Below are 26,588 nucleotides of genomic sequence, written 5' to 3'. Positions count from 1 at the left end.
GGAGGAGGATGGCGCTGGGGATGGCGGCGGCGGTGAGTGACTCCCTCCCTCAGCTGCAGCGCCCACCGCGGCGCCGGCTGCCCCCTCCCCGGGGCGGCGGGGCAGGTGCGAGCGCTGCCCCCGCCCTCACCTCCCCGCTTCTCCCTTCCTTCCCCCTTCTCTCTTTCCTTCCCTCCCTTCCTTCCCTCTTCTCCACCCTTCTTCCCCCCGCTGCAGCTCTAGCAGGAGGCGGCGCGGACACGCGTGGATGTGGTCTCCGGCCCCCGAGCGACCCGGCCCCGAGGTGAGTGCCAGGCTCCGGCCGCAGCGCCCGCCCCGCCGCCGGCCGGCAGCCCCAGGGACCGCCCCGCCTGCCCCGATGACAGCCCTGACGGGATAGCACTGCCCCGGGGACAGCCCTGCCCCGGGGCTCCCATGGGCACCCCGCTCCCGCCGCCAGCTGTCACAGCGCGGTCCGGGACGGGGGCGGGCGCTGTCACCCGCGGCCGCGGGGCTGGGCGCCGGCGCTTTACTCGGGGCTGAGTTTTAGAGATGTGCTCGCTTCGCGGTCCCCCCTGTCCGTGTTAATCGGGCTGCTCTCGCTTCCTCTCTCTCTCTGTCAACGTGCGTGGTTTCTTTTTTTTTTTTAAGTTGTTTTTTTTTTCTTCCCCAAAGACAAACTTGCTGTCAACTGCAGGTAAAGCCCACAAAGCTTCCCAGTATAGGCCATGCGTTATGGATGGATGAAACGTTATCAAATGTGACAGTGTATTATGCATCTCTCTCTCCTTTTAAAAGGCTTATTTTCTCTGCCAGTAAGATAACATCTGTAGGATAGGATGCAGAGTCATGTAAAGCTTAGTAGACTGTCACGTTTACTTGCTCTCTAAAAATTTGTGGGTTTTTCTGGGGGTGTTGTTTGGTTTCTGAGAGAAAGTGGGGACAAAGTGGCATACAACTGCAAGTAATGGCCTTAAGCCCATCTCTTTTTCTCCCTTTCTCCCCACTTTCTGCCTCATCCTCCCACAGTACTTACAGAAAAATATGTCTGTGATTCTGTACAACTGGCCTCTGCCTTTCAAAATGAGAGGCCTCTCAATGTGAAATATTTTTACCAAACTTATTAGTGATTGATAAGTGCAATTTTTTCTAATCCCCTTATATGCAACGAAACAGCTGCATATTATTTTACCTTCTTGGATACAGGGCCTGGCAGCAGCAGCAGACTGTAATCACCTGCTGGCCACCAAAATGAGTCACTTGGTGCCTTGCTCAGTGCTGAGGTAGTTCGTAGCCTCCAACTGTAAGGACAGTCATGTCGGAATGACTATCTACAGTCAGAAGCTAAGGTGATACAGAGAGATACTTTGTGCCACTGATCCAGAAGGGAAGCTTTAGGGGAAAAAAGCTACCATTTTCTGAGGTGTTAAACAGCAGTTTAGGGAAATCTCATGTAAATGAAACTGGTTGGTTTTCTCCACTCTCCAACTCCATCCACCCCCACACAGTGGTAAGTTATGGTGAAGTGATGCTTTTTTTTTTCCTTAGGTAAAAAAGGTTGACTTAATTTTTTTTTACTCCCTCTACTGAGTTATAATTGGAAGGGGTGCACGCAAAAAAAAAAAAAGTTTATTTTTATATTGGGTTGTCTGAACTAATTTTTTACTGATGTAAAATATATCCACTTTATGTGGATATCATGTGATTTCTCTTCTTTCCCCAAATAATTTCTTCTGTCTCGAGAAGCGAATGAAGCACCAGTTTACTTGATTTGCATCAGCTTAATTTGAAATTTTGTGAAAATTCCCATTTTCTCCTCCTGTTACCTTTACTTTGAGCAGAATTTCTGAACGAAGATACCACTGCTGTGTCCATCACTAACAGCTTGAATAACGAAAATGCAACCTGAAATAGGGAGAATTGAGAAGTATCATATATATATATAAAAGTATATAAAAAAGAAACATAATTACAAACAGATCCCTATTCTAACAAGATACCATTCAAGATTCAGTGCTGTTGTACAAGGGATTTATTTCCACTTCCTTTCTGTATGTGGTAGAGCACTCATAGATTTAATTCTTCCGCTAGACTCTCTTTATTTGTGCTTTACTCCATGTGAAAAGAATGCCTTTGATAATACCATTTTAAATATGCTTTCATATTTCTGCTGCATAGTTTCTCACACTCTATGCTTTCCAGTTTATATGATAAACTGTGGTCTTTTCTGCATTGCTACCAATGCAGTCAAAGACAGCCACAGAGCTCTCTCGTGCCGTAAATCTTTTATTTTCTCCTATAGTACACATTCCAGTCACCTAAAGCTTCAATGCAACTGCAGTTTAGACTTTAAATTCTGATATACTTTCATAGGAGGTACTTGCACTTCATGTGCAAGTCTTGGAACTGGTTGTTCACCTGATATTGAACGTCTCTTCAGTACACTGTTTGGAAAAGCGCTTTAGAGTGCAAATCTCTTGCTACCAATAAACCAGTAGTTAGCAGGACGAGTGTTGCTCTGAGTGGTATTTGAATGCTTGCACCAGCATTGAAGTGATGTCTGTTCACTTTGCCAACCCAAATTCCAGTCCAGGTCTTCACGTAATGCAAATCAGATTATTGAAATCCAGGATATGCTGATCTGGAACAGCCTGTCAAGATGTACTCAGGGATCTAATCTTAACTCCGAATTTAGTTTAAAATAGTAGTATTGTTCCTTTCCCGTAATGCCTCATTCTCATTTTTCTCCTGAATTAATAGTCAAGCTGAACAGATTCTTACCTAGGTAACTCTGTCAAAAGTGGTGTTATAAGTGAATGTACTGCCCAGGTGATTAGACAGCTCTTCATAAGCAAGCAATTTAATCTTTTTTATTAACTGCTGCCTACTTTTTTTCAGATCTAACAATACAATGTCAACTGGAAGGGTACGAACGAAAAAAAAGGCATGTTCTTCAGATCAGTCTCCAGACAATCTTCCTGTGAGGAGTTCTGGAAGACAGGTATTTATAAAATTCAAAAACACGTGGGTTTGTACTTTGCTATTTTTTATTTTCTGTTGACATTCATAAAGAAAGCAGGCTTCATTGTGGGTAAGTTAGGCCTTAGAGTACTTACCCACAGAGGGGGAGAATGAGGTAATTCTGTGAACGAGCAGGCAAAGCGTCTCATTTTGTGAACGATATTCAAGAAAGATAAATACTCAATGTAGCCTGTTAATGCTTAATACGTTAAAAATACAATCACAGATTTCTGTACAGTTAGAAAAAGCTGTCTGCCCATCCAGACAGAGGCCTAAAACAACACAATACACAGTACCTTTGAAGCCCAGAAGAGACATCTGGTATACAGTTTTGTATAAAAAAAAAGGCCCTAAGCCTGCTATAATATTTTATTTGAGGCACAGATAGGATTGCCACTAAATGATATCAATAAGTATGCAAAGAGGAGATTTTCTGAAGGAGAAATAGAATGAATGCATTAGGCTTGACTCATTGGCACGTGATGGAGCTTAAAATACAATTTAAACTGGAATTTTTGCTTATAATTTCTTCAATGGCATCAATTAGACTAAGGCAAGACATTTTTAGCTTTAAATGATATTTCCAGTCTTGCTGTGGGTTTGTGGCTTGCTTTTTTGTGATTTTTTTTTTTTTGGTAGGAAAAAACTGACCTAATTTGACAGCTGTTTCATGCTGCAGCTATTTCACAATGGATACAAAGATTTTCATTTCATTTAACTGTTGGATGCCACTCACAAGCTGAAAAACTGTCTGAATGCCACTTTGTAGAAGATGTATTTGTGTAATTTCTGGTCAGATTTCAGCTATTCTTTATTAGGTGAAGAAAAAAGCGGCTGAAGCAGCAGCAGATGATGATGATGAAGCATCAGAGAAGAAATATAGGAAGTGTGAAAAAGCTGGATGCACTGCAACATGTCCTGTTTGCTTTGCCAGTGCGGCTGAAAGGTTTATTTCTTTTTACTTGTGTTTTTCATGGACTTTCTAAACTTGCAGCTGACGTTTAGGATCCTAACTGTATTCTGAAAAATTCCTTTATTTCTAAATGTAGAGGGAGAATTGAAAGATACTACTAATAGGAGTCTTAAGATGACAGGAAAGTGTCACAAGTTATTCCTGTTGTGGATGACTTTCTACTGGGCAAGTTACTTGTTCAGATATAGAATATCTTTAGGATGTGCTTACTTATGTTATTAATGGTGTCTTCTGGAACATGCCTTGCTTTTGTGAAAGTGAGAGCATTAGTGTAAGCTGAGGAGGCTAAACTTGCTTTCAAAATGGAAAATGAAGTGAGCACCTGTGAGATCAGCACTGGTGATAGTACTGTTTTTGTTTAGGAAACAATAGATACTGGTTACTCATCTTTTTGAGTTGTTATTTTAATATTTTGATTTTCACCCCTCCCACCCCCCCAAGTACGTACTTTCAACGTTTTTTATTTGAGATGAAATCATTTCATGGCTGTTTCAGTTAGTAGCTTAGGTCTCTGCTTTTTACCTTGTGCATTTTTCTTGAACCATTTCATTAGGTTTAATGAGAGTTTTCTGAGGGAAGAACAATTGCATTGTCTGATGAAAATAACGTTTGTAATGGATATTTCTTTTTGAGAGTAATACACAACAAATGCCCAGAATGTTTAACTCCTTCCTCAGGGTTTTCTATCACTGGGTTAAAATTACAACTCGGTCATGAGAAAATAATAGGCAACATCTGTTCTGTGTTCAGATTTGACTTTATGGTTTTGTCAGTTGTTCTGGGGACAGAACATTGTAATGACTTATGAATCAATTGATCACATGTACAAGAAAAATGCTAATTTAAATGATCCCTCCCACCCCTGCACTAATGTTAGAACTAAATGGAACAAAGTAAAGGAACTGTAAGTTCTTGTGAGAGGGACTTTGTCATGTTATACATTTGCAAGACACTTTGTGTGTCACAGCACGTATCTACTCTAAGAGCAAACATATTTCACATTCAGGAAACGCCTGCTTAAAGGGTACTAAAGACAGGCTCAGCTGACCGTTGTTAGAGGGAGGCTGCTGGAAGCCAAGCCAGCTATATAACTGCACATTACGTACATGTTGCCTCCTTTGCATCTGGTGTTGCTTAGTTTGGAAACTGGAAATGTTTGAGACAACTGAAATGACCTTATTGTTATTTGTATGACTGTAGTGCTTTATGCAAGTCAGCCTTCATGAATGTAACATAAAGCCCTGGCTTGTTCTTAATATTTTGTTCATGTTTTAGAATGTGCTACTGTTAATAGATTTATTTTTCTAAATGTATTGTAAAGCTATTTTTATGTCTCCTGCATTACAGATGTGCTAAAAATGGGTATACATCTAGATGGTATCATCTTTCCTGTGGGGAACACTTCTGCAATGAATGTTTTGACCACTATTACCGAAGGTAAATTTGCCAATTCAGGTTGCATCTTTTCAGAGCTTATTAAAATTTGGCAGATGTTACAACTGTTGAAACATCATGTACATAAATATAATACAAAGACTTGTTTTCTGTGCTTGCTTTAGTCAGAGTGAGGCTTAGATATTGGTGCTGAAACTGCAAGTATTGTAAGGCCTAATCAATTGAAACAGAGCAGCGTGAACAAAACTGGTTGGTTTAGGCAGGCTGGTTTGTATGTGCAGTTGTTCTGAAGCTTTTGTCTTTTTAAAAAACAATGTTAGAAAATACGAAATTATGAGAACAGTTTTAAGTAAATCTATTTTCCTTTATAAAGCAAACTAACTTTACAATGTGAGTTCAGGAGACCTTGCCTCTCTGTAACATCAAATCAGCAAGGAGATTTAACTCTTGCGGTTCAGTGACCATGAAGACTCTTGTCAGGCTCACAGAGTGCTTTCAGCTTCACGCTCCTTCCTGTTTGAGTGGGCGTTACATCCAGCCTAAGTCCTTACGAAGACTTTTGTGTGCTTATGTGCTCAGCAGCACCCATCACTCAGTCCAGGCCTTAGACACAAGGAAGTGTGTTCATAAGCAGGAGGACATAATGGTCAGGATGCAATTTATTACTATCATAAGAACCATGACTTTCTCATTTTTTAACAGGAAAAATACAGTATCCTCTACAGCCTTATTTCTCTGTCCTTTTTAAAATGTTCAATTTTAGAATAACTGCTATTGCTTGAAGTGAACTAGACATTCAATTTTCTGATTGCTTGCTGTTTTCTTTTCTCTTAGCCATAAAGATGGTTATGAGAAATACACTGCCTGGAAAAGGATTTGGACAAGTAATGGTAAAAGTGAGCCCAGTCCAAAAGCCTTTATGGCTGATCAACAGCTTCCTTACTGGGTAAGATAAAAGGTCATTTATTTAATAAGAATGCGATGTTCTGATGTGTTTCTGGTATTCTGCTGTTCAACCAGCAGGTCAGCTGAATTTTTATGGGTTTTTTTTCTAGTATTAGAGGACTGTGGAAAAGCTCAAGATAATAATTCTGATCAGCTCCTCCACTGTTGGAGACTTTATCCACACCTCACAAAAACCAACCTTCTGTTACTTTTCTGTGAAGTAGCAGCTACGATGTGTGATGTTCAGGTAGAATAAGATTTGGCAGAGAAAGGGAGCATACCAGCTATGGGAAAGTGTGAGTGTGAAAGACTTCAAAAACAGATTTTGTATTTCCTGGGTAAAAAGAGGAGAAGAAGAAGGATGGGAATGGAAAGAAGTTTGGTGGTAGGGGTATTTTATTTAGTTTTTTGTTTGATTGGTTTTTTCTTTAAGTGGTGAAGAATATGTTTTTGAAGTAATATTTGCAAAGTCCACTGAAAAACATAGTAACTGGGCATTGAATCAATTTTGGCCTTAGGTTCTGTGCAGAAATTCAGTCTTGCTGGAGATGGGCATAAGATTTCTGTATATCAAATGCCTTACTTATGACCTGATGATTACAGGAGAATGAATTTAACAATTATATTTGACAACTTTCTCACATCTTACTTTTTCCTAACTGGTTGCATTAATCTTATTTGTAATCAGACAGCAACAAGTAAAAACATGTTTGTTTCTTGACTTGTAGGTGCAGTGCACAAAGCCAGACTGCGGTAAATGGCGTCAGCTGACAAAGGAAATCCAGCTGACACCACAAATAGCAAAAACATACAGATGTGGTATGAAACTGAACAATTCCACCAAGGTAACACAGAACAGTTTTGCTCATATTGAAACATAACAACAAGTTGGTATTTCTTGTTGGCAGAAATTAATTTCTTCTTGTTTGCTGCTTAGTGCCTCTAATGTCAAAATGATAGTCTGATGGCCTGGAGAGCTGCGCAGTGACAGGCCTACATACTGTTTGGACCTTTCTGACTGGAAATGTCAAGAAAAAAGTATCTGAAATATCTTTATCTGCACAGTTAATTGTAAAATCCTTCATTCTGAACCTATGGAAAGATTGTCAGCATGTACAAAATAGACGTACACCAAAATGTTCATTTCATTTATGTTTGGCCTTTCTTCGTTATTGAGGAAAGCATTTGAAAAGCTCAGTGAGCTTTTCTAAATTTCTATCAAGTCTGTCATGGGCTTTACATGAAAAGTTTCAGCTTTGTCATGAGGGTAACTCCTGAAATTTGAAAGAGTCTTTAAAGAGTCCTTAAAGTACCATAGAATCTATATGGCACTTATAGCATGAAAGAACATAACCTGAAAATACTTACTATGTGAAAATCTGAAGGGTCAGCATTTAATCTTGAAACTCTGTTATAAAGATACTCTTTAAATAAATGAGAAACTCTCTTCTGTAGTCTCTACTGGAAGAGTCACTGTGGAAAATGTGGGATATTTTGAGAATTTTTCTATAAAAGTCTGTATTTTTATCTTAATTTGTTTGTTTCAGTGTTCCACCCCATTTTATGGAATAGAATGTATATTTTAATGTCCGATCAGTAGAAACTAACTTAAAAAAGGAGAAACATTTTCTTGGGTGCTTTTGCTTTGTGGTGTGTTGTGTTTTTAACCCATATGTTTCTCTACTATTTTTTTGTTTACAATCAGCTCTGCTACAGAAGGCTCACACTAACACTTTTTTTTAGTTTAAAGAACTATACCATAGAAAATTACTTTGGTTTATATTTAATTTTTGCTGTACAGCTTAAGAAAAGCTCTGATACCATTCACTTTTCTTTCAGACTGAGGGCTCAGACCAATGTTCCATGCCTGAGGACTTGGTGAGTAGTGGCTGTCCTCCTATATTTCTTTTCTTTTTTTTTTTTTTTGGTCCATGTGCCAGTTATGTCAGTATTTATGCATTTTGCTCAGGAAACTGTCAGACACTCTTTGCAACAGAGCCTAGGGCCTTCTACTTTCTCATCTTTTTCCTCTTTTTCCTTACCATACCAACTAGCTTTCAAGTGATTCATGGTGTCTTCGAGTTGTGGCCTGTGATTCAAGGTTTACTCCTAATTCTCATTTTTGATCAGGCAAAACAGTATTCAGTTGCCAGCTTCCAAATAAAATTCCTCATCGTAAAATTTCCTTGTCTTTCAGGTGGTTTCTATCTTTAGTCAAGCTAGTCTCCTCTTTTTGAATACTGCATGAGAACATCTAAACATGTTTTCTCTCTCCTCTCCCTCATAATACGAAATGTGCATACAAGATGTATGTTGGTGTTTCAAGGGGCTTATGATCATGTAACCCTGCATTTCAGATTTCATGTGATCTGATGTTCAATAAGCCAATGTTGACAAGTGTACTCGAGGTACCTCTATCCCAGGGAACGTATTCGGGCTTATTGTTGACTCTTGTCGAAGCTTTCTGGCTTTGTGTCCTTAATGCATGTTTACTTGTAAGTTAAGGCTGAATCAATAGTGTTTCTTAGGGTTTTAAAAGGTCTTTGATGGGGATAATAGAATCTAAATTAAATTGATCAGTTAGTGTAGACTTTTCTAAGTTCAGATTTCTGGATGCATAAATGACTACAAATGTTTTATAAAAGGCATAAGGCATAGATGTGTTATGGCATGTCTCATCCGTTTGCTTTCCACGCGGGTGTGGAGTTGGTGAAGTGTCAGCTCTGTTTCTGAGGAAGAGATCAATACTAGAGGTTTTCTGTGTCAGGCTGAGGAAGGGGAAAGAGGGAGAGAAAATGTCTTTATGACTTGCAATTCTGAGATTGGTACTTCTAGTGCTTTTTGGTCTCAGTTTTAGAGGGAGGGGGGAGAATGGTTCATTTTCCAACGTTTTCAAAGTACTGACGTGTTCTCTTCTCCCCTCTTTCCTTCACTTCTCCGCTTGGCCAGAGAGTGGCTGAAGTTTCAGACCATTGGTGGTACTCCATGCTCATACTCCCTCCTTTGCTGAAAGACAGTGTGGCAGCTCCCTTTCTAGCTGCATATTATCCAGACTGCGTGGGCATGAGTCCATCCTGTACCAGCACTAATCGGTTACCTGGTGAATCCAACCTTGTGAAGTTAGAGCACTTAAAGAGCGTGCCTAATTTGACTGGTAAGGGCCATCTGCAGGGCTCTGTTGCTTAAATAGGTGTGATAAATTTTGCCATATAGCTGAGTTCATAAGGCACATAGTTCTTCTGATTCAGAATACTGATTCTGTTCTCGGCACTAATGTACACACTCTATGTGATTCCCTCTGTATTTCTTTGATGCCATTTACTAATTTCTAAGATAAAGGTAATACATTTCCTATGGCATTTCTTTAGGGAGTAAGCATAGACTGCAAAGTCTTTTTGTGTACCACCTGTAATTTGTTTATAGAAACAGGAAATTAACATGTGAGTACTTAAAGACTGTTTGTATTCTTAAGGAAATGAAGATCTATGAAAAAAAACAAAACAGGATTCTGCTAGGTTTGATATTGTGGATCTTTGGGGCTTTGGAAAAAAGGATTTGATTTCTTAAGGCACTCAGATTCTGTTTAGGTTATTTTTTTTTTGCTAGTGACAGCTCTGAGAGCAACAACTTGGGAGTGTAGATGTGCAGAATAGGTCAGGTAAGGAGAAAGGTAATTCAGGATTCCCATACTCATCTCAGAGAGAGCGCTTTGAGGGAAGTTCAGCTTCTGTGTTGTCTTAGCAGGCTTTGCTCTCCTTAGGGGCTCAAAATAAATCAGTTCATCTGTTCAACAGATATTTATCTGCTTAGCAGAAAACTTCATTTTACAGAGCTACCAAAGCTACACGTGGAAATGATTACTTTTGTTTACTATCCACTCTGGGCAGTATTGGGAGTTGAAGAAGAAAGGAGTTCAGAAAGCTGCCTGAGCCTATACAGTGATGGTAGACCTCAGACTTGAATTTAGGTCCTATTCGTTGTTGGACTCTTCTTGGCATCGGAGCGCACATACTGTTCTTTGACAAAACAGCTCTGATAGGTCCCAAGGTGTACCCATCAGGCAGCAGGACAATAATTAATGCTGCACAGCGTAGAGGGCAGGAGAGAGGAGAGCAATATAAATGATATCATTCTGGAGGTGGCTAGAGGCTGGAAAGCTTCCCTACTTGTTTATCTGCATGAGGTCAATGGATCATCTTAGAGGGAAAAGGATATAATGAAGATATGATGGAATATGACTAGCTCCTGGTGTGTCCTTATTCAGTTGCAGGCATGAACAAGTATTTCCAGCCTTTTTACCAACCCAATGAATGTGGGAAAGCACTTTGTGTGAGGCCGGATGTCATGGAACTGGATGAGCTCTATGAGTTCCCAGAATATTCACGAGACCCTACCATGTACTTGGCGCTGAGAAACTTGATTTTGGCTCTGTGGTACACAAACTGCAAGGTAAGAGATGCTGATAGTTAATTTGTTTGTTTAAAAATAATAGCAACTTTTCTGGGATGTGAACTCTCTTCTTAGATGTCTCCTTGTGCAACAGAAAAATTGCTCCTGTGTTTTTGAGAATCCATTCTAAGATTGGCTATTTTCTGGAGGAGTTTGGGGTTGAGGTTTTTTATTTGTTTGTTTGGTTTGGTTTGTTTGGGGGTTTTTTTTAGATTTAATGCATAGAAGATCCTTTTGCAGTAAAATACAAAAGTTTTTGAAGTATGAAAACTCTACTCTGTCTGCCCAGCTGTCTAACTTTTTAAAGGGATGCTTAAGCACTTCCAAACAGTGTTTTGTGGATGCTTTATGATTTTTTTTTCACCTGACTGTTGGACAGGTGTCTTTTTACTTAGGCTAATTCTATGACACCATCTTCAGTAGGACTGCTGACGTTTCACATACCACAGCTTTCTGATATGGATGTCTGCATTTATGTGAAGGTTTTGGATATTAATCTATTTTTTACTTGGAATGCCATTTTGGAATGGATTTTAATGGAATGTCATTTTGAGCATTGCCACGAGGTAGATTCATTTTGCAAGCAGGAATCCATTTCAATACCATTCCTGTACTAATGAAACATGCCATGGCGTTTGCGGGAGTATCTTGTAGACTCATTTGTTTTTATTCCATGTTAATCTCGATAAATTGTTCCCTTGCTGTGTAAAGCTGGCTAGCAAGAAATTTCCAGGTTTTGAAATGCTCTCAGAAGCCTGAATCATGATTTTTTTTTACCATGCTTTGCAGTTTAAATATGATGTAAACACACGAAAAAATGGAATATTAGAAAATCGACATTTTCTACTCTTTGTTTCTTCTTTGCAGGAGGCTCTTACCCCTCAAAAATGTATCCATCATATCATTGTTCGGGGGCTTGTGCGTATTCGCTGTGTACAGGAAATGGAGAGGATACTTTATTTTATGACAAGGAAAGGGCTAATCAATACAGGGCTTTTGTCAGTCGGTCCTGACCAGTACCTTCTTCCTAAGGAATACCACAGCGTAAGTTGCTGTAATAATCCCTACATTATTAATGTTATAAAACTACATGGCATATATAATACTTTTTTGGTTCTGAATTTTTTTCTCGTTTGCCTAAATGGCTGGAATGATAGGTAAAATTACATCTAAAAGCTAACACATGGCAATGCCTTCAATGGTTATGGAAGCTACAGACATTAAACAAGGATTTTTTTCCCACTAAAATCTGTGGAATTCAGTCCTATGGATTTGTGCTTCCCACGAGCTGTTCAGATGGATGAGAACTGTGTGAAAAATGCACAATATCCTTATGTTCTTCTTGTGGCTTAACCCTGTAATACACCTCTGCTCCCATAGATGAGGCAACTCCTATTCTATGTCGGTTTGCAAGAACTATGATTAAAGGGTACATGTTGATGACTAGCAATTTGGTTGACAGCTCCCAAAACTTATCAGATGAATGTATTCTGTAATGGAATACCTTCTAGAAATTCTAAGTTGATTACATTTAGAAAGTGTATTTTTATATGTTTTTAATTTATAAGATAGTTTTTACTGGTCAACCCAATCTATGATTGAAATCATTGCAAGGTAAGTGTGATTCTTGTCTGTTATCTTCAGTTAGATTTTGCTGCTTTTGTTACTGCTAACTTCATCTGTTTCTCTCAAGAGAAACTGAGGCATCTTCTTTTGAAGTCCTATTTTCAAAGCTACCATTGATCTTTTTTCTGTATTAAATGTACTGTTATCTTTAAAAGTTATCACAGATTACTTCACAGGACAAGAGAGCCCAGACTTCTGAAACCTACAGATATTTTTAATGTTAGCAAAAAGAGAAATGAGAGTGAAATGATAATTTCTATTTTAGCTCTAACTATTTTTATTTATTTAAATATTTTAATATTTTTTAGAAATCTGTTATTATTGTTGGGGCTGGTGCAGCAGGATTAGCAGCAGCCCGACAACTGCACAACTTTGGAATTAAGGTAAGAAGCTTTAGAGTACATTACTTTAAAAAATCAGACTTCCTCTGCTTTTAAAGTATTCTTCATCAAAATGAAAAAACCTCTACGTTCTTGTTACAACATGTAGGTATAGGGCATCCTAATTAATTTGTAAAATCTGGGGGTTTGCTGAGTAAATCTGATGTTTAAAAACAGCATTTATTTGTATCTAAAATTCAACAAAGCATGCAGCATATATTTTATAGAGACACTGTACTCAGATTATTGTGTTTAGTAGCCTGTAGCATGCCTGAAGCTCCAATTTTGAAATTTCTTAAATAGGTCTTTAGCTTTTTTAAAAAGAAGGGTTGTTTCTAAAGTAACAGTTATCTTTGTATGGGTATATATCCCAAAGGGTAACCCTTAAAAGACAATTTGAATGCATAAATTAACAACAAAGGATCCACAAATGAAAATAAAGTGTTAAAATTATTAGCATTGCTGGATTGCACAGGGGGTTTTTTGTGTTTTGTTTTCTCCTTTGCTCTGGAGTTGAACAAATATGTTTAATATAATTAAATATTACAATTTACTAAGCTGCCTTTTGCCATAGGTCATTATCTTAGAAGCTAAAGACAGAATTGGTGGCCGAGTGTGGGATGATAAGACATTCACAGGAGTCACTGTTGGAAGAGGTGCACAAATCGTCAATGGATGTGTCAACAACCCAGTGGCACTAATGTGTGAGCAAGTGGGTTCTCTGCAGTGGTCATAAATTATCACTAGTGAAAAACTTGTTAAAGCCAGGTTCAGCTGGCTGGGTAAGGGTGGGAGTCCTTTTTTGTGACATGATTTAAACACTGTCCTGCCTTGTAAGTAAACTCCACATTGCTATTATATCTTTGATAACAGTTGGGAATGGAGAAGGGATGTAGAATGGTTTCAAGCACATTATGTAAAGTAAAACAAGGTGGCACCAGCTTCAGAACCACTTTTTTTTCCTTTTTCTAGAGATAGTAATGTAAAAGATCCCCAGCAGAGTTCCTTAGGGCTGAGAAAGGCTTTACTGTGGGAGGCTATTGCTTCTGTGACAGACTTGCCTTTGTTCTGCCTTGATATTTCTAGTTGAATTCCATGCAAATTAAGATTAATATGCCTAACAACTACTGATGTAAACATGCTGCAGTTCAATTTCTTTAAAAGTTATTATTATTTGCTGGTTTGGTTTAGGTTTCTTTGAGGCAGGCAACCGAATTTCTCCAAGTGGAAGCTGAGTATGGACTTTGTTCAGAGATGCATGCAAATCCAGCCCATGCCATTTTGCCCTATAGTGTCATGAGGAAATTTTTATTTTTATTTTTAAAAAAATCCTGTTTTATTTATTAGGTGAGGAACAATGACTTCTGTAATACACTTTGGGTACTCCTCCTTTTGTGATCATTTAACGTCATCTTTCATTGGAAGTACAACTGTATCTTGAGATCTGCAGGGGTGACCAACAGCCTAGAGAGATGTGAGGATATGTAACAGACAGTGGAGCATGCCCTAAGTAACAAGGCACTAGGAAATTAGTACTATGTTTGAGCTATTCTCTCCAGACTGACTCTGTAGAACATAAAAATGTTTTTATTCTGATTTAGCTTTGTTGTGTTCAATGCAAGTTGGACAAGCAAAGCAAGGTATTAGCTTTAATTCCAAGTAATTCTTTCTTTGCTTGGTTGTTAATAAAATTAGTGATAACCAGCAAGCAATATCCTGTCAGTTCCTGAATTCAGGGAACTGTTTAGGCCTCAGGCACCAGGAAGTTGTAGAAAGGAACTGACTTTAATTGTAATTTAGACAATAAATTGAGGTAGAAATAAAGGAGACTGGTTCATCATGTTTGATTACCAGACTCTGCATCTCTGTACTAGCCCCTAGCCTGATAGAAAAGTTGGAGAGGAGGTTTCTGTGAATCCCCAATAAAGAAAAGGGTGGAAAAGTGGGAGAAAATGATTTGTGAACAATTAACAGATAGAAAGATTGTTGGTATTCCAGTTTTAGGAAAACAAGAGTTAATCTGACTGTTTAAAGTTGTGGATGTGTTTTAAGTGGTATCACTTAAATCTGAGGGATTCATCTTGCTTTAAATAACTTTGAGCAGGATAGGCACTGTAGTTTTTCCATCTTTAAAAAAGCAATAAAATGTCTTTTTCTTAAGCTTGGCATTAAAATGCACAAACTAGGGGAGAAATGTGACTTGATCCAGGAAGGCGGAAGGATAACAGATCCCACTATTGATAAACGTATGGACTTTCATTTCAATGCCATCCTAGATGTCGTCTCTGAGTGGAGAAAAGATAAAACCCAACATCAAGATGTTCCTCTTGGTGGTAAGTGGGAGATGTACTGCAAAATGAAGATGTTGGCTGAGTTCATAGTTTTTATGTTAAACTGGCTCTTACATCAGACATTTTTCAACGTGCATATCTGACCTTAAATCCAACAGAGACTTCTCAGGTAGTATCTTGTTTTCATGATGGAGCTTTTTCAATACAAGTAGAGGCACTAGCAGTTCAAAAGACTTCCTTCTGGCTGAAGCAGGCCATAGCTAGCTGTAACTCTTATACTTTTTGACTAATCTGCCTAAAAAAGAGCCTGATCAAAGCCTTCTGCTGGCAAGAATAGTCCCATCTCCATTGGTAACGCCTCCCACTACACTTACAGTGTGCAAGCTCATCAGCAAAAAATAAACTTGCTCAGAAATGTCTGCCTCCCAAATCTCTTCAGCACAGATTCTGTAAGACAGAATTAGCAACTTCTATGTTCTTCAGTGAACTCTAGATCCAATTTCTGAGCTCTTTTGATTTTGTAAAAATTAATCAGGGTTTATTTGCAAGTATCCTCCATTATCTTAAAGTGTATTTTACCTGAAATATCCTAACTGTATACTGATGATACTTAAGCAGTTAATTTCTCTTCTATCTCAACTGGCTGGCTCAGCTGTGCTAATGCACAGTATGTTTCGTTTTCTCTTTTTTCTCTGTAATTTTAACCTCTATTTTTCCTGAAACTATATATGTTTCCTTCTCGAATAAGATTTTACTAAGGAAACTTGTGATTTAACAACAAAGTTGTACTTTATCACTGGAAAGATCTTGTGGGTGGCGGTTTTTTGTCATTTGTTTTTGGTTTTGTTCTGTTCGGTTTTTTTTATTTCTATGGGAAGAAAAACATCTTGGTACAAATTAGCAACAAGCTTGAAAATCTTGTGATCCAGAGAATAGTGTTGAAATGCAGTAGGACTTATGATGAATTGTGATATATTCTTATTTTAAACATGTTCTTTCACAGAAAAAATACAAGAAATCTATAAAGCCTTTATTCAGGAGTCTGGTATCCAGTTCAGTGAGCTGGAAGAAAAAGTATTACAGTTCCATCTCAGTAATTTGGAGTATGCCTGTGGCAGCAATCTCTCTCAGGTGAGTTTTGACAGCTGCGTTCTGAAGTGGCTGAGCTCCATAGAAAATAGGGTTGGAAGTAATATCGAGAAGTCACCTGATCCATTCCATGGCCCCAGAGGAAGAATCAGCTATCCCTACTGTTCCTACATCCCTAACCTGTTCTTTAAAAGCACTAAGACACTGACTCCAGCACTGCCTTAGGTAATCTGATGGGAGCTCTCGATGTGCTTCCACCAAGATTCTCTTTAATGTAGAAGTTGAGAGTAGTTGGTTAGTACAGAGTAGGGCATTTTGCCGAGATGCTGGGTGGTAGGATTCACAGGAGTTACTCCTCCTCAGATGCTATGTGTGACTTCTCCTTCTCAGTTCTGCATTTAAAAACTGAGGTATTTCTCTACCCTGCTAAGTATCTTGAGAAAAATGCATTTAACTTCTGAAGTGTTCCAACACCCCGATGGTGGGCCCCAGTTCTCCACTCCTAGGTATTCTGTTGGCCGTGTGATCCTTGGCTCTCCTCGTGACTTCAGTTTTAACCAAGCAGCTCCAGGAAATACCAAAGTATGACGTTGTTTGCAGTGCATTATTTACTCAGTGCTTTTGCCACATTTAAAGATATTTAGGATCAATTGTACTGTGGCAGTGGGACAGCTGGTTGATACGTGCAGATGCACAAATCTGATCTGAACCGAGATGGCCATAAGAACCTAACAAAAATCTGCAAGACAGTGCTGTACCGTGGCAGTCAGTGGAAAATATTTTGACATGTCAAGTTTTCATACTCCATGAGCACTCAGGGGAAATAAGAAAGATCTATCTTACCTTCACTTTTAAAATTAAAATATGGAGTAAATGCAACTGCTGTGATAGGAATTGGCATTTGAGTAGCAATTTGAGAATTGCTTCAGACTTTTCACTGCTAAGTGGTCATTGCTTAGTGCAAATACCACTGTTTTACTACCTGTAAGTGTGCAGGGGTTGGAGGAGAAGGCCAATGAAAGCTATAATGGAAAAACCTCCAAAGTGACAGAAAAATTCCATTGAGGTTTTTTGTGTCTTATTTTCCCCTTCATGTTCAGAAATAAGGTATTTCCATTTTTATATGAAGTCCTAAGGCTGTAAAATCTGATTTCTTCGCTAGATACAGGCAACTGAAATAAATACACTGCAATCCACCTGGATTTTTGTACTACTTTCCTTGTTTTCTCTTCCAAGCAGAACTATAAACTACCTGCTAGTGACCAACCCATGTTATGACTGTTCTTAATCCAGCAATTCATGTGTTGTATAGTAGCACTAGGTAAATAAGCAATTTGATTTTTTCAGCATTGCCATAAATTCTGGTGATACACTTCTTTTCCCACTTGCAAAGGGGACTAGGGTGGCTTCTAAACTGTGGGACTTTTGCTACTACCCATGTCCCCTCACCAGCAGCAACAGCTAGTTATGTTCTGTTCACAGGTATCTGCACGCTCATGGGACCACAATGAATTTTTTGCCCAATTTGCTGGAGATCACACTCTTCTAACTGTGGGATATTCAACTGTGATTGAGAAGTTGGCAGAAGGGCTGGACATCCGGCTGAATTTTCCAGTGAGTCTGGAAGCAGTGCCTCTCTTGAATTGCTTTGAAGCACCCAGTGATATCTACGTATTCTTTTGGACCAGGCAAATCTGGGCCTGTGATTATGTCAATTGGTCTTTGAAAAAAAAAAAAAAGGGGACAATTTCTGCATTTCTGGAAATCCTCTTAGAGGACTGTCAGTACTTAAATACTATGATATGATGATCTTATATGTTAGAATCCTGATTTTTCTTTTTCAGCTTCCATAGAGGCTATTTTTTGTCTTTCAGTATCTCTGGAAATACTGAAAGTGCCCCACTTTCTAGTTTGCAGACTGGTGCTATATTAGCTATTCTTGTTGGAGTTTGCATTGCGTATGTACATTTTGTAGTATAATCTTTCTATTTGTCTTTCAACAGGTACAGAGCATTGACTATTCTGGTGAAGAAGTGCATGTCACTACTGCAGATGGAACAGTGTGGACAACACAAAAGGTATCCAATATGCTTCAGGATTTTAGGGAATACACAATACATGCCCTTTTTTTCTTTTTTTTTCCTTCTCAGAAGACTATTTAGTCCAGTTTGTCCCCACTCAAAGATGAATACTCACATATTCTAGTGACCTGTATTTGGGTGTCCTAGAGCCTAATTTTTGGTGAGCATGCTTGAGTTTTTGAGTACAAGCTGATTTGAAGAATTAAGTACTATAAAGTTAATAATAAAAATGTGAAGCAAATAGATTTTTATCTGGTTTTTGAAGTGATATTTTTCTCATCTGGTTGCATTCCCTGCTCAGCTTTACCCCATTTAGCATGTGAATCTGCCCTGTTAAAATCTGCACTTCGATGTGCAGGATTTGACAATCCATATATCTCATTTTCCTTTATTCCCTGTATCCCCACCTTCTTCATGCTGCGTAATTTAGCTTTTAGTAATTTTTAAAATGATATATAAACTTGATAAAGATTGGATTGACATCAATAGTGTTACTGAGCATATTTTCAAGAGAAGGGATCTGTACAGGAATTAAAACCAAACCAAAACAATGACCATCTCTCTCTCCTTTCACAAAGACAGTTTTGTTAATCTGAAAGCCATTGACTATCATCTACAGGAAGTATTAGTAGCATGATTAGCCACTCTGATACAAGCAATTCAACAGAATACGACTTATAATCGGTGAACTGTGGGATCTGTTCTCACTTGAATGTAAGGCATGTGTTTCCAATTAATGGGAAATAACACCAGACACTAATCTAGAAATGTTTGGTGAGTTATTATGCTGCATCCTACAAGAATAATCCAAGATAGTTAAGAGGATGCTGTGAGGCTTAAGTGCAGTGTTCAGGTTTTGCTACTGTTGTGATTGTAGCTATTTCTTTCAGGTATTAGTGACTGTACCACTGGCCCTTCTTCAGAAAAATGCCATTCAGTTTAATCCTCCACTGTCAGAAAAAAAAATTAAAGCCATTAATAGTTTGGGAGCAGGAGTCATTGAGAAGGTAAGTGATGTCATATTATCTTTAGTTTTCTTTTCATAGAAACATTGGCTGTTTTTCCCTGTTGCTCTTGCAGTGTATTTTTCAGGATTTATGATGCATTTGGGTTTACTCTTATACAGTAGCCAAGAAGAGCAAAATATTATCAAGGATCACATGTATTTCTGTTTCTTAGACTTCCCAACTTAATGGTGTTTTAAAGAAATTGTTTGCAGAATAATTTCAAGACTTAAACACTTTCTGCCTAATTTTGAGCAAACCTTCATCCTGGTCTTGGATCTTCCAAAATTCCAATAATATGTTTATTTTTTAACCTAATAAATGCATAAACTATTTGCGAAGAATACTGAAAGTTGTGTATTTGACCAGTGTAAAATCTCCTACCCTTTCCCAATGCAAAAACACAGCCTTTCCTGAAAAGATCCCTAGTAAGATCTGTGCTTAGAACAAAACAGTAACAGAGTCATGTCAGAAACAGGATTTATAGCAAAGTTGAAATTTAAAGGCAAGATTCGGAAATTCCTAACATAGGATGGGGATCACTTAAGTGCAAAAAAATCTGCTGAATTTCTTGGGCATTTTACACAGTGAATTCCATTGTGAATTTGATCGTCTGTGCATTTGCAATTTATGAGATTAGCATTTTTTTTCTTTGCCTGTCTCCCTTGGAGGACAGGCCCATGTGTTCTCTGTTGAGACCCACTTACAGAACAGTGTGTCTCTAAATGAGTGGAAACAGGAAGGAAAAAGATTTAGAAGAACATATACCATACCCCATTATGAGTTTTGTGGTATGAAAAGGTTTAATTCTATCTTTCTCTCTCTCCTTCTAGATTGCCTTGCAGTTTCCTTACAGATTTTGGGACAGTAAAATTCAAGGAGCTGATTTTTTTGGTCATGTTCCACCCAATTCTAGCCAACGTGGGCTCTTTAGTGTTTTCTATGACATGGATCCAGAGGTATGATAGGCTAGCTGTATTTTCTGTTGGCTCTTCAGAAATTCACTTTGGATTCTAGGTGCAATAATTACTGAAAAACGAAATTTTTCTTCTTCCCTCCACCTTTGCTACTGTTAGAAGCAGTGGAAGCAGTGCTGTTTATCAAGGAAAAGCTGATTGATACTCTGTTGTAATAAATGGGAATGTTTTCCATTGCTTGGATACAAAGTAATATATAAGCAAGTATATTCTCTAACTATCCAGAAAACAAGTCTCTAATACCTTACTGTAGATCTACCAAAGTGAGAAAAAGTCTACCACTCACTTCCTGTTTAGGACTTCTGTTCCCTTATTTAAATCAGCTAAAAACCCTGTTAAAAAGATCATGCTAGCTTACTAATACTTACAGGCTTGCAGTAGCCTGAATGACTATGTGCAATAGCAGAAGAAAAGACAAACATCAAGTTTTGTAGGAAACTGAGGTCTAGGCTCAGTCCCAAGCTCATGAATTTCAAAGCAAATTCAAACTAGTGCATTGACATCATGTTTCTCTTCCCTGCCAGTTCCAAGCAGACACATCACACATTTATATTATACCTTTACATACTTTTACAACAACTGCTGCTTACCACTTGGCATCAATCAAAAGGCCATTTTATAACCTTATGTTTTACTCCAAAAGGAAACTATCCTGTGAAAATTGTGCTCTGTTAATATATTATTTGTACTTACATACAACTTTGCTTGAATGAGTTCTCTCCAGTACTTTTAAGCTCATTCTACATGAGGTTCAGTGTGCTGGTGCTGTCCAGAGACACTAGACATAATTCTTAATTTCCTTAATAACTATTCCCCCCTAGTTATCAAGTTACGTAACAGAAGAATTGCCTTATATAAACAAGAGAGGGAGAGTTCTTTAAAGGAGTTGAGAACCTGTGTGCTCTTCCCTAGTCACCACTTCACCTCTAAAACTTCTGCATGGTAGCAGATGTCTTGAAGTGGAACAAAATATCAGTAGACTTGACCTTTCATTTCTTGGTCCAAAATCTGCTGGTAAGAACTTAGTATTGGCCTAATCCAACACATATCTAACTATTATTTAAATAGATTCTCTTTGTCACCACCTTTTGAAAATGGAGTACAGCTGAGGTAGAAGTTTGGCAAGGAACCGGAGCTTCAGAGGTCACACAAAGAATAACACTATAAATGTAATTTTTTTTTTGTATAGCCTTTACATAGGCAGAAAGAAAATTTTCAGTTAATTCAGTAAGTTGTAAAAGGGGCTGACTGTATCAGATCTGTGAACAAGACATCAGAAGATGTAGTAATTTGAGCATAAATACTGTAGAATATGCATCCCTTATTCTAAGGAATCAAACCCACTTTCTCTAGAACAAAAGTTACTTTGCAGCTGAAAATATCTTTGCAATACCAACTAAAAGAGACTCTTCAAGAAATACTTAATAACCTAATAAGGTCTTGTTTTTAGGGCAAAGAAAGCATTTTAATGTCAGTGGTCACTGGAGATGCTGTGGTAACCATTAAGAATTTAGATGATCAACAAGTACTGCAACAGTGTATGACTGTACTCAGAGAGCTGTTTAAGGAGCAGGTAAGAGAAGCCTCTTATTAAGAGACGATTAACTTGCCAACAGACAGAAAGCTTTCAAATGTAGTACTTCATATGGTATAGGAAAACCATTGACATTTTACCTCGAGGTATAGGCAAAATTATCTAGCATGGGCCCTACATCCTGATTGTAAAAAAACACTAGACAAAAATTTCTGCCTTTTTTCCTTCCCCTAGATCATCATTTTTAGATCATCATTTTTAGGATAAAAACTAATAGGAAAATCAGAGGAATCTGGGGCAAGCATAACACTGTCACTTAGCAATGTTATTTGCGTTCTACTCTAGAGATAGTAATGCTTCTGTTAATTTAAACAGAGCAGTTAGATCCCAAGGAATGATTGTGTTAATAATGTTCAGGGGTGATCTCTCAAGTTTTACTGATGGTTCAGATATTAGAATTAATGATCTTGGAGGAACTTCAGCATCTGAAAACTCAAACTATTCCTAGAAAACATACTTTTGGTAATGGCTTTGTTGTTACTAGAACCATGTGCAATGAAAGTGCACATACCTGCTATTTTGGTCTCATGAGAATGCAGCAAATGGGTCTTTGGTTTTGGTGCCACTCTGGTCTAGAAGAGTGATTTTGATGCCTGTCTCTGTGGTTTAGAGCAGTTGTGAATTTCAGTCACCTGTCAACAACGCAGCAGGATTTTCAAAGACAAGATGGTGTCCAGGGGCGTACCAGAACTTCTTCTGGGATGCCTGTGAAACTTGCCATACTTGGCTAGTCATTGTCTAGATTCCTTGAGCTTTAGTCTCGTGTGCTGCCTGAATGTAACAGTATTTGTCAATACCAGATATTCTGCAACAGGCAACCAGAGGTGCTTCTGTTAACTTGTCATGAGCTCCTCCAGAGGGGGCCACAGCAGTAGCTGACTAAGCCTTCTTACAAGTGTTATCTAGGCTCTTTTTGGTAGAACTGTGTGGAATTTGCATGCTGCAATGTGACAAAGACTACACAGTGTTACTGTCATGGCTCAGCTACGGACACTGACTTTCTGGTCTTTGTTTTCTCCCGAACCTAGTTCTCAAGACAGCTTTTCCCGATCTTAGATAAGTTATCTTATTTCTCTATTGGAATAAAATTATCTCCAAAATGACTGCATTTTGAGATGTAACAAGCTAGAAGTAGCAAAGCATTATGCCTAACCAAGGCAAAAATCACTTCCGTTATTCATATAAACATGTTGAAAGATGTTATCTGTATTATTTGTTTACAAGAGTATGTCTGTATTTTGAGAATTTTTTTTTCTCATGTGTAGTTCTAGGTATATTACAATATGCAGATTTGTTGCATTCAGAACAGTGCAGTTGTGATGTTTCAGGCATCAGGCAAGTCTAGAAAAATAAATTATCTTTGTGGTTGGTACTAAAATAAAAAACCCCAGAATTTAATTCCCAAAGGCAGTCTAATCTGTACTTAATACTACTGTATACTCTAAAGATTACAAGAAACTGTTAGTGAGAAAAAGCTACGCAATTACGAACTTCCTTTGCAGTGCATAACTTCTGTGTTGATTATGCAGGAGGTTCCTGACCCAGTGAAGTTTTTTGTTACTCGATGGAGCAACGACCCTTGGCTCCAGATGGCATACAGCTTTGTGAAAACAGGGGGCAGTGGGGAAGCTTATGACATTATAGCTGAAGACATCCAAGGAAAAGTTTTTTTTGCTGGTGAGGTAAGTATCTCTGCTACTGGCAATTAAGGTTATCGGGGAGCAGCTTCTTATGGAAGATCGTGTTTTGCTAATCAACACCATTAACCTAGGGGTAGTATATAAATATCCTGTTCTAATAGTTTTAGAAACAAATAACTTTTTTCTTTTTTTTTTTTTTAAATACAGGCCACAAATAGGCACTTTCCTCAGACAGTTACAGGAGCTTACTTGAGTGGGGTTCGAGAAGCAAGCAAAATAGCAGCATTTTAAGTACTGAAATTTTGTGTTTATAGATATATTTTTAATTGTTTTCTGTGGGTAAAATTATCTTCAAGTTTCCTATTGCTGCCTTTTTCCTACGTGGTACTTGAAATAGTATATGGTACCTGAAGATAAAATCTTCATCTTCTCCTCTTTCTCCTCCCACCCCATTTTTAAGCCCTGATGATACATATTGTTGGGGGCTTTTTTCCAGCTATGGTATTACTAGCAGGAGTGACATTGGAATCCCTGACCACAGCTTAAGTAAGAGGACTTTTGTCGAGAGTCTTCTGTATGGCTCAAGTCATGTTATTGTGAACCTTCATTTCAGAAGGTCAGATTAAAACAAGACTAAGTTACATACAGCATTAAAAATGCTGGCAGTTAGTTATGATGATGGGAATTTTCCACTAACTGTGCTTCTCAGGTTGATTATGCTCATAGGAGTTCATATTGGCGTCCAAGAGCCTGAATAGCCTAGAAAAATTCTAGAATTATTGTAGGAAGGAACTCAATGATCAGTTTTCCCACTTGCAATCAATAAACTTTTCTATAATATTTTTTCATATTCTTAGCTTCACTGAGTGGGCTTTGGAATATGAAGTTTGTTCCTTTAATAAATGAGCTGGAACAGTTTACAGTGCAATCATAGAAAGGTTATTGTAGCTAAATAAAACTTGAAAAATTAACTTTTACATTACTTTTAAAAACTTTGAAATATTCTCTGCTACTTATTCAGAGGAATTCTTGTTACAATAATAGGCTAGTAGTTTAGGTTTGCTCAATGCTTCTGGTCATGTAGAAACAGGACAGCTTAAAAGTATTGTATTTCTATGATTATTTTGAAAACAAACTTCCAAATTCATTTGGGCCGAGTAGAGGAAGGATCTACTGATTTGAGTGTACAGTGGGGGGGGAAGGACTAAACTCATTCAACTTTTATATTAAAAAATAAGTGAAGATGAATGAGGAAAAATATTAACACGTTTATGAAGGGCTGAAAGATGGTGGCTTGCACTTTGACTTGAAGTTTTTTTTTTCTTATATTATTAGAATATTATTAAAAACCCATGAGGGACTAATTCAGTAAAGGCTAAACATCTATCTAGTAGCTTTTCCATGGGACAGGGAAGAAAATATTTTTAACAGAAATAAGACAGATATAATCAGGATCTCTGTTGTAATACTGCTCCAGTAAAACAGTATTAATGAAAAAAAAATTAAAATCTACTTTTAGATCTCTTCCCTCATACCTTCCCTATAAGTTCACTGTTATACAGACCTCAGACCTCATGATTTCTGAAATGAACATAAGCACTTATACTATTCACCCTCATTCTCCTGCATAGGCTTTTGTCTTTTTTTAATCCCTTCATTTAGAAATGACACAGCAATTTTTATTTTTTTTTTGAGTTCCAGTGCTTATTTCCATAAAGCTGTATCCTTGGAAAAAAACAGGCAACCTTAACAAAAATCATAGAATCCTAGAATGTTAAAGGAGTTGGAATGGACCTTAAAGATCATCTAGTCCCAACCCACCCTGCCATGGGCAGGGACACTTCTGACATGACCGGGCTGCTCAAGGCCTTACCCAACCTGACTTTGATCACCACCAGGGTTCTACTGAATAAATGCAATTCCTCTTTTCAAATACATAATGTTTTGGTTTTAGAGTAGCTATGATATTGTTAAAACCCCTTTATTTAATCTCTAATTTACAAGGTGAAGATGTTTATATAACTAGATGTTTTTCAGATATATATTCTGTTCTGCTTCTTAAAGGTGGGTTATATGAATTACTAGGAAGAGTGAATTTTTTCATAATTTTCCTCTACATAAATGCTAGTATGTACAGTTTTAAAGCATTTCCAAGCATTAAATTGTAATTTAAAGGCTATAAGAAGCAAGACAAAGCCCTCTGATGATAAAAGATAATCAGAGATCAAATTTTTCCTTTGGTAGTCATTTGCACTTTGTTAGTTTCATATATTACGGGCCACCTGATGGCATAACTAGGAAAGATTGAGAGCTATGTATGTTTTGAGTTTCAAGTTTCTTTCCCTCTTTACCATATATGACAAATTATTAGCAGAGAAGCTTCTGGTGGTGGGAAAAAAACTTATTACTACAAGCCCAAAACATTATATTCCATGGCTGCTTCAGCTGACCTTGTTCAAAACTTCAGCTTATTAACATATAAACATGTCACATTTCAGGTAGGAATGGTCTGGAAAGTTTAGCTCAGCATCCTTTTCCTCAGTCCAAAGTTTGTGTGAATGTGCTTAATGTCATCCTGTTAATTCGTATTTGGGGTTTTCAATCTACCTGCAACTTTGCAGGTAGATAAATGCTATATCCTAGAGAAGAGAGATGGACATGGACATGAACAAATACTGTCATATTTGGCTTTAGATGATGCACACTTACAGCATTACAAAAACAGATAACAAATGATAAATTAAATCAATGGCCTAGTCTATTAATTATTTGTATATTATTTTAGTGCCAGGGCACTTAAACTGTGTTGTGCCGCACTTAATTTTGAGGAGTAAATAAAGTATGTTCCATTTTAATTTACATTCACTTGAAATATATAAGAACATCAGGCTGGTTCTGAGACTTCATTCTTTAATGTTGCCCAAAATTTTTTTTTCATATCTATGTTAAAATTTATTTCAAGCATGTATGTGTTTTGTGTTTAATTTATTCCCTCAAATAAAGAACTGGGAAATGTTTTCTTTGAGTAGATTTGTTTAAATGTTATTAAAAAAAAAAAGATTTGAATGCAGAGCATGATCTGTTACAATTTTTCTGTGTGACTATGTTATGGCAGCAGAATAAAACTGGAAAGTATTCACAGGA

The 26,588-nt window shown here is 37.8% G+C and overlaps 1 protein-coding gene across 1 annotated transcript; it reads left to right on the top strand.

Moving 5' to 3' along the window:
* The first annotated feature begins 1 nt into the window (after window position 1).
* On the top strand, window positions 2-26,588 carry KDM1B (lysine demethylase 1B). Its single transcript, XM_027748298.2, has 22 exons — window positions 2-32; window positions 217-283; window positions 2,878-2,980; window positions 3,819-3,946; window positions 5,321-5,410; window positions 6,203-6,314; window positions 7,042-7,158; window positions 8,153-8,191; window positions 9,263-9,467; window positions 10,578-10,762; window positions 11,630-11,806; window positions 12,697-12,771; window positions 13,343-13,480; window positions 14,930-15,101; window positions 16,063-16,190; window positions 17,631-17,762; window positions 18,152-18,226; window positions 19,120-19,236; window positions 20,067-20,192; window positions 21,661-21,783; window positions 23,334-23,486; window positions 23,652-26,588. Exons 3-22 carry the CDS (start codon window positions 2,891-2,893, stop codon window positions 23,733-23,735), a joined length of 2,466 nt encoding a protein of 821 aa, XP_027604099.1. The 5' UTR covers window positions 2-32; window positions 217-283; window positions 2,878-2,890; the 3' UTR covers window positions 23,736-26,588.

Source organism: Pipra filicauda, unplaced genomic scaffold (genome assembly GCF_003945595.2).
Source record: "Pipra filicauda isolate LSUMZ 115617 unplaced genomic scaffold, ASM394559v2 scaffold49_size4853605_pilon, whole genome shotgun sequence".
NCBI lineage: Eukaryota > Metazoa > Chordata > Aves > Passeriformes > Pipridae > Pipra > Pipra filicauda.
This window is presented reverse-complemented; position numbering and strand designations above follow the sequence as displayed.

Bases quoted from the DNA above. Each gene is read 5' to 3' on its own strand.
- KDM1B (XM_027748298.2), top strand. From the start codon at position 2,891: ATGTCAACTGGAAGGGTACGAACGAAAAAAAAGGCATGTTCTTCAGAT. The intron at 11,807-12,696 runs GTAAGTTGCTGT...AATATTTTTTAG, and splicing joins TTCCTAAGGAATACCACAGC to AAATCTGTTATTATTGTTGG. The intron at 16,191-17,630 runs GTGAGTTTTGAC...TTCTGTTCACAG, and splicing joins GTGGCAGCAATCTCTCTCAG to GTATCTGCACGCTCATGGGA.